Here is an 8,257-nt window from a genome sequence, read left to right as displayed (position 1 = left end):
TTTAATACAAAGAGAAAATGCACAATTAACAAATGGTTCACAGTTGCAGCTTTCAAGCTAAACCAAGGAGTTACAACTACCAAATTGTTAGCATCTGATTAACTTCTTGATTTTACTGGAAGTGTTCTATTTAAATCTTTCTTATTTGCAAATCAAGAATTTTACTTTAATATTTACAGAGTTTCTTTTGTTACAAAACATCCATATATGTATTTTTATACATGTCGATGCATTCATTCAGGCATTCGATGCATTATACATTTAGGCAAAATCAGAAAAGTATTTCGATGCTAACATTCAGCAACCACCAAGCTCAGTTTTAGCTGAAAACTGCAGCTGTAGACAATTTATCAATTTTACGTTTTCCCTTTGTACTTGAATAGCCTTCAACTAGCCTTCATCAGAACAATATCTGACAAACAGAAAGGAACATTAGGCATAAATCTCATATAATTGTTAGCTAAGAAGGTAATTTATATCACACGTGAAAGCAACTGTTGGCTGACATTTTTTTTGAACAGTATTTTTCCATTGGCATGGATAAATAAAAGTGAAGCACTTCAAAAGCAGAAAGAAAGCGATGAACAGCACCAACCAATCACAAAAGCGCTTAAAGCTGCTTCAAATTCATTTTGCAGTGGACATCGCATACTTTGATATCAGCATATGTGCGCCATTTGTGTGTGATTAATAATCTTCTGTCAACATCAACAAAGGCATAGGTGCCACAGAAATATCAATCGAAATTGATCTTCAATTGTAGATAAAATGAAAAATGAAAACTAAATGTTTCAAAATGATTATTTAAAATGGAATTTAAACCATCAAATTTATTTTCCTTTTTGGTCTTGCGTTTGAGTTCAGTGTTTAGCATTCGAGGGTTATTAGCTGAGGAGCGAAACAAGATCAGATATTATCATTCGAAATTTGCCTGCTGAAATTGTGATGGATACGGCTTTCTGGACTGGACGGCAATGAACAGAAAATGGACGCGGAAATGGATTCCATTATTACTAATACTGGACTAAACGAGAAGTACACTATGAAGCAGGAAGTAAAATGCTGCTGGGCATAAAGCATGACGCAGCTAACTGAGCTAGACGAATCAACCGGAACGGTGCATAAGCTATTTAGTGGTTGCAAAATGGTTATTTAAAACGGAGTGCAAAACTGTTAAATTTATTTCCCTGGTTTTCCGTCTAGCTGTGTGCTTCGTATTTGAGAGTTTTTACTTATGGAGAGTGATGAAATTCAGTTTGTTTCTACTCAAAGGAACCAACAAAAATTAGTGTACAGAGGAAGGTGTTACACCCTCAAGCGGACGAATCGCAATGACAAATGTTGGATATGTGCATCAGTAAACAGAATTATTTTATTATAGCACGTTGTTATTATTGTGTAGTATCATGAGCTTGCAATTAGGTTTCCAATTTAGAGAACGAGAGGTTGCCCTGGCAAACTCTATACTAACCTTGATGCCACAGATGTCATCAGAACCGGTGAGCATACAGAGGGCTGCCGAGTAGATGCCCATGCATTCTACCATCAGCAGCAGCTAAATGAATTGAAGAAGCTGGCTGCATGAGATCCGAGGCCGGTATTAGAAATTTACGATGAACTGGCAAGCAATGCCTCCACCAGCCTAGAAACTGCCGCTCATTTTCCAACGTGGGAGCAGGCCCGGAACACAATGTATTATACCCGTTCGAAGAGATACCCACGACTTTCGGCCAGGCGGCAGGATCTGCGGCTTACTGCCGAGCAGACGACAACGAAATCCGGTGCGCAATTTTTGATGTAGCATTCGCCGACCAATGATATATTAATTTTTGCCACCGAGGATGGTGTGAAGATGCTGGCTCAGAGTAACTGCTGGTGCGGGGATGGGACGTTTAAGATTGTCCCCTTCTGGTATCAGCAGTTGTTTACCCTTCATGAGTTCCAGAGGGGTAAACTGCTACCTGTCGTATATTGTTTGACTGTTAAGAAAGATCTGCCCACGTATAGCTGAATATTTAAGTGTTCCATTCTAAAGCGAAAGAACTTGGCGTTCAACTTGAAGCGGCGAAATTTGTGTGCGATTTCGAAACAGTCTTAATCCCGGCAATTCAAGGCAACTTTCCCAACACCCGGGTGCAGGGTTGTTTCTTCCACTTTTGCCAAGCTGTGCTTCGGCAGGTCGGCCGGCTTGGCTTAACTGATTATATGAATAATCAGAAGGTAAGAAAAAAGGTAAAAATGCTCATGGCATTAGCATTTTTTCAGCTTGTACCCGCGGGTTTCAAAATCATAAATGTTGGGACGTCGGATCAACTGGAAGCCTTATTCCAATATTTTTAGCAAGAGTGGCTTCCGGCAACAAAAATTCCGTTTTGGAACGTTCTGTATCGGGTGTACCTGTGCGGACCAACAACCATCTGGAAGGTTGGCACAACAGAAGGTTGAACAGCAAAAGAGCACGAAAGCACCACCTGGGGTTTTATCAATTTTTACAACTGATCCTTGATGAACAGGGTAAGACTGAGACGGTGGTGCGGCAAATACGGAGTCCAGCAGTGACGGGTAGCAGCGCTTACGGGTAAATTGGTTCATAATGAAATTACTGTTGAGCATTTTTTGAGTGCAATATCGTATCATACTTTTGAACCACTACGATTATAGTACTTTTGCACTGTTTATTATTGTTGCATATATTTCATTCATTATTGTTGTATATATTTTTTTATTTTTTATAATTGTATAGTTTGTCTTTGTCATATATTGTATATATTGTATTATACTTAACGCTTGTTTGTTGTTGATCTTATTTATTGTTCGTTACTGTTGATTCTTATTTATTGTTGGTTATTGTTAATTCTTATTTATTGTTGGTTATTGTTAATTCTTATTTATTGTTGGTTATTGTTGATTTTCATTGCTTGTTAGTTGTTGTTGATCCTTATTGATTGTTGCTGTAACATGATGCTGCATACTATACATTTGCATAGTAGTATACTATGTATACTATGCATACATACATATAGCGAAAGGCAGAAATGTTTATGTGCAAAGTAGTCTGCTGATTAGCACAGATGTGAAGAAATAAAATTACAAAAACAAGTTATTACGTGAACATTGAAATGTAAAACTGAAGAATCATTAATGTTATTGACTAACATAACCACTTATTTAAAGCCATATTCGAATATTACAAGACATTTTGTTAAATGCTCTTCTTAACAACACACTCAAAAAACATGCAAATGTAAAGAAGTTAAACATTAGTTTGAAGCATATTATCTTTGTTATTGTTATAATTTCTTTAACGCAATAAAAGATAGCTAACACCATATCTTAAAAAGCTTTTTCTTTAAAAAATAGTAAATGCTTTTTTATGTCCATATAAGGTATTTTAATGGTAATGCACCCATGTAAGGTGAAGAGTAGACAAACAACAATCACCCAATCTTTGATCAAAGCTTAACAGCTAATCAAATGGCAAAGTTATTAACCCAATCACTTATCATAATGATTAGCAAATAAAATCGTAGAAGTCATTAGCCAATTACCGATGAATCGCGTGCAAGCTATCAGCGTACAGCCAATCACAAAAAGGGGGCGGAGTTGGGAACAAATGGGATGCGGATGAGTTCAGACTAGCCCTAACGTGACATAGATCCGTGTACTGTAAAACCAGACAGAACTAGTGATTCTCAGGTTAACGGTAACTGAATGAAAGCCTAATTAATCAAAGCCAACAATTTTCGAAGAGAAATACTCTCCTAACGAATGTAAAGACTACTCCCGTACTTTAATATTTTACACGACCCACCTAGAAACTGCTCGCGACCCACACTTTGAGAACCACTGAGTTAGAATAATCCATCGACAGGTTCTTCTAACTGTCAAATATCGAATCTGCAATTCAGAATTCAGGTGCGGGTAAAATCGTTCAATACGCTGTGCATCAGAAGTAGCTTCAACTCATACTACATAAACGTCCGTATCACGGATGAACGTTTTTCCCGTCGCTGATACTGATCAAATCATGTTTCTTCGTATTCTTCTCGTTTCTTTTTTTAACACACAGCAGCTGCACGTTATACAAAATCGCGCAAGCTTAGTATTTACGCGTAGCACCTAACTGAAACAAAACTTCACGAACGTCTTAGATTACAAAGCTCTGCAGCGGACACGGACCGAACTAATGAGATCTTTCCTGCAGAAAATGAAGACGAAGAACACTGAAGCTACAGTATGAAGAATAATACATGAAGATCGGAGGAGCAGTACGGTAAGGGTTGTTTTACATCAGTGTTGGCATGTTGCCAGAAGTGTGCTCGTGTTTTCATCGTCGTCGATCCTTGTTTCCGATTGTCTAATAAAGTATATACTCATTGCTTGTTCTTTTGTTGTCGCAATGCCATCAGGAAAGCGCGAGACTGACCGAAAGGGAAATGCACCAGTCAATACCGGCCCGTCGCCAAATAGCGATGGACGCGTCAATAAGCCGGTGGAAGAAGCGGAGGAGCCCGCTCGAGGTAGCGGCCCGTTACAGTTCATTACGCGAATATTGATTTGAAACGAACCGAGAACTGTCGTTTGGTTACATGAAACGGTAACTCTAGAGACAGTAACAGTTGAAATAAATCAACTATAACCAATTTAATCAAATACACAAAATCGTATTACTTTTGGTAAAGAAATTATTCTATTTTTAAAATACAGTAATCTCACAGTAGAAATTCAGGATTTTCAAGTTATGAAATATTACCAAATTTGAAACGAACTGCATGTGGGTAGAAATTGCCAATTTTAATATGAAATAGGCTGTGTTCCAACTGCTGTGTAGTGAAGCCGAAATTCTCGTCACTGAAGTCATACGATCACCATTCTTTTCAGTGTGTTAGAACCGTAGGAGGGTTCTGTACGCTCGCGATGCTCAAGTACAATTTGCCAGACGTTCGATCGTCGGGCAAATGAGAGTGGACTGTATAATGTAGATTCTCCTTGGCCAACCGAATACTGGGTAGTCAAGAAGACGGTCGCGTAAAGTAGGATGCAAGCAGATCGAAAACACACAACGAATATACGTTCGTTTATTCGGCTATGAATAATCAGAGGAACGCACTCCGTCGACAGCAGCGAACAGAGAGTCAATGTATAAGAGGACGAAACAACAGTACGAGAAATCGATGGTTACTCAAACGACAGCGAGTTCGACTGACTTCGACAACCTCACGGATAGTACTGATTCGGCGCGCGTTGGTAGCCAAATATATAGAGCTCGGCCGTCAATGGGCGGCTCGCTCAAAGCAAGTGAGCTGGCTTTTGATGGCGCCGATCTAATTACCGTCGGCTTCTAATTAAGCTGTTATGCTTTCGGCTCCTTTGATCTAGCGATGGCCACTTGGCGCGCTCGTCCATCTGGCGGCTTCTTCAAGTACTTTGTTGACGCGCAACTGACGCAATGTCGTAAACAGCCACTGTCTAGCACGCAACGGTCATCCATCAATGCCTGCGCATGGGGTCTATCTGACCCCTGACGGAGCCGGCAGATGCCGAGATAACGATCTGGCCGACGGTGTGCGGGTATTGTCTTCGTCTTACCCGCGACTTCTGGCTCCCAGACCCAGGCCCCGTCACACCGACTAGGTCGGTGTTGTTCCGTTCGGAACACAGTGGAATAACAGGGCATCCGTGCAGAACGCTGGAAGGAAATGTTGTCAAGATGGTGGATACCGACCGACCGATCATGTTTTTGGTTGCGAAGTAAAATGCAATGATTAACAAGGCATTGACATTTCAGCTGGTATTACAGACGATACAAAGGAACCATTCACTGATCTCTGTGCGGAGAAACACAGGTAAAAATCTGCAAACGTAGATGGAGAAACTCCTGACAAAACCTTGCACAATGACCAACCGCTTATATTCGTAGTGATGCTCTGAAATGCAATGATTAACAAGGCTTTACTAGGCTAGAATGTATTACAGACCATAGAGAGGAACCATTCCCTGATTTCTGTGCGGAAAAAACACAGGTAGAAATCCGTAAAGGTGCTAGGAGTAACTAGTGGCAAGAGTTTGCAAACAGACCAAACGCTGATATTCGTGGTGGGGATCTGAAATGCAATGGTTAACAAGACTTTACTAGGTGAGAAGGTATTACTAACCATAGAGAGAAACCATTACCAGACTTCTATGCTGAGAAACAGAGGTGAAAATCCGTAAAAGTGGTAGGAGGAACTCCTGACAAGAGTTTACAAACAAAACAATCGCTAATATTCGTCGTTGCGCTCTGAAATGCAATGAATAACAAAGCTTTTTCCAAGCCATCACATATTACAGAACATAGAGACAAACAATTACCACCATTCACGTCCGAGAAACATAGGTACAAATCCACAAATTTGTAAGGAGGAACTTCTAACAAGAGTTTGCAAACGAACCAACTGCTCATATTAATGGTGCCGCTCTGAATTGCAATCCTGATCAAGGTGTTACAAGTTTAATATGCATTACAGACCATAGTGTCAAACAGTTACCACTGTTCTCAGTGGAGAAACGCAGGCACAAATCCGTAAAAGTGCTAGCAGTAACATCCGACAAGAGTTTGCAAAGGAACCCGCTTCTCTTATTCGTAGGGGCGCTCTGAAATGCAATGATTGACAGCGTTTTACCAAGCTATCACGTATTACAGAAAATACAGTCAAGCAATTACCAATGTTCACTTTCGAGAAACTTGCAAATGCACAAAGGTGCTAGGTGGAACTCCTAACAAGAGTTTGCAAACGAACCAACCGCTAATATTCGTGATGGCGCTCTGAATTGCTATGAATAACAAGGCTTTCCGAAGCTAACACGTATTACAGAAAATACAGTCAAACAATTACCACTATTCTCGCTGAAGAAACACCGGTACTAATGCGCAAAATTGCTAGGAGGTACACCACAAGATTTTGCAAAGAAAGCCAACAATCACATTCTTCGTGACGCTCTGAAATGCAATGATTAACAAAGCTTTACCAGATTAAGGATATTACAGATCATAGAGTCAAACAGTTATCACTGTTCTCGGAGAAACATAGGTACAAATCCACAAAGGTGCTGGTTGGAATACCTAACAAAAGTCTGCAAACAAAGCAACCGCTCATATTCGTGGTTGCGCTCTGAAATGCAATGATTAACAAGGCTTTACCAAGCTAACACTTATTACATACCATTTTTAAATTGATATAATATTACGAGTTCGTAACGCACCGATTTTTGTACATTGTGGCTCATAACTTTAATAGTATTACTTTCACAACATTTCCGCACAAATTCACACACAGTTCCGGACAAATATATTGCTCTCAGCAATAACGACAATCAGAGAGAAACAGTTTTATTCAACGATCTCAACAACAACGGTGAAGCAGAACCACTTTACAAGTGGCGGTTCACCACCGTTTTGTTTACATGGTTACATGTTTTTGTAGAAACTGATCAATAATATGCCTAATAAATTCTGAACAATCTATTCTTCTTGTTGGAAATAAAAGAACGATTATAAATGTGAATTACCTTTAGATGAAGGGCCAACAATCCACTTTAAAAAGGATATTAAGGCATTAAACCGAACAAAAAATACAGGATCACAAAAATTTATCTGTGTCAAAGGAAGCGTCTTTATTTTGCAGCCGGTGAAAGTTGTACTAATTGCATAAGACAGAATTTGAAACCGGAAGTTATCCTTTCAAAAACGTGAAAAAATGATATAAAAGAAACATCAAAAAGACTGCATATTTCTTCACTGATTCCGATAGATTCAAAGAAAAAGTAACACAAAGTCAGAGATATTAAAAAGTGCAATAAAACACCCATAATATCCTAACCTTGAAAAAAATGTAAAAATAATTGGCACCGGCCATGCCAAAAATATATTCCAAATATTAAAAAAGCAGGACTTGAACATTATGAAGTTAGAAACCATAGGATAAATTTCCCTGAAATTAAAAATTTAAATTGACGAACCCTTTTTTCCAACTTAAAGTAATCCTGGCCGTGGAGTACCGGAAGGTTAACCGGGCAATTTCTTAACTTCCTTAGCGGCCTCTGACAAAAGTAAATAAATTTAACCTGCCCATTTGTGCCGCCCTTTAATTTCCAACGAAGGGAGTGTCCATTTTCTTCAAGGGGGCACCCGGCGAATTGGCCCTCCACTAAAATTGAATTGGGGCTGGGGCTTCCTCCGGTAACTACCCAATAAACCACTGGCTCTCCTAGGCAGTTC

The 8,257-nt window shown here is 39.5% G+C and overlaps 5 protein-coding genes across 5 annotated transcripts; 1 reads left to right on the top strand and 4 right to left on the bottom strand.

The window, feature by feature from the left end:
* Positions 1-1,490: 1,490 nt before the first annotated feature.
* Positions 1,491-1,804, bottom strand: Tsp_09166 (ankyrin repeat domain-containing protein 57). Its single transcript, XM_003382280.1, has 2 exons — positions 1,651-1,804; positions 1,491-1,573 (listed from the first exon to the last, which is right to left on the bottom strand). Exons 1-2 carry the CDS (start codon positions 1,802-1,804, stop codon positions 1,491-1,493), a joined length of 237 nt encoding a protein of 78 aa, XP_003382328.1.
* Positions 1,805-1,852: 48 nt separating this feature from the next.
* Positions 1,853-2,801, top strand: Tsp_09165 (hypothetical protein). The gene is made up of 4 exons (XM_003382279.1): positions 1,853-1,949; positions 2,036-2,140; positions 2,266-2,578; positions 2,744-2,801. Exons 1-4 carry the CDS (start codon positions 1,853-1,855, stop codon positions 2,799-2,801), a joined length of 573 nt encoding a protein of 190 aa, XP_003382327.1.
* Positions 2,802-4,136: 1,335 nt separating this feature from the next.
* Positions 4,137-4,542, bottom strand: Tsp_09164 (hypothetical protein). Its single transcript, XM_003382278.1, is given in 3 exon segments — positions 4,137-4,223; positions 4,251-4,357; positions 4,374-4,542. The coding sequence occupies 3 exon segments, from the start codon at positions 4,540-4,542 to the stop codon at positions 4,137-4,139; spliced, it is 363 nt and encodes a 120-aa protein (XP_003382326.1).
* Positions 4,543-5,353: 811 nt separating this feature from the next.
* Positions 5,354-5,677, bottom strand: Tsp_09163 (nicotinate-nucleotide pyrophosphorylase). Its single transcript, XM_003382277.1, has one exon. The coding sequence runs from the start codon at positions 5,675-5,677 to the stop codon at positions 5,354-5,356; it is 324 nt and encodes a 107-aa protein (XP_003382325.1).
* A 797-nt stretch (positions 5,678-6,474) lies between these two features.
* Positions 6,475-6,979, bottom strand: Tsp_09162 (conserved hypothetical protein; the record flags this gene model as incomplete). The annotated part of the gene is made up of 2 exons (XM_003382276.1): positions 6,475-6,633; positions 6,876-6,979. Coding segments are annotated over 2 exons (263 nt in total), but the record flags the coding sequence as incomplete, so codon positions are not given.
* Positions 6,980-8,257: the final 1,278 nt, after the last annotated feature.

This window comes from Trichinella spiralis, assembly GCF_000181795.1.
Source record: "Trichinella spiralis strain ISS 195 chromosome Unknown Scfld1, whole genome shotgun sequence".
Classification (NCBI taxonomy): Eukaryota; Metazoa; Nematoda; class Enoplea; order Trichinellida; family Trichinellidae; genus Trichinella; species Trichinella spiralis.
This window is presented reverse-complemented; position numbering and strand designations above follow the sequence as displayed.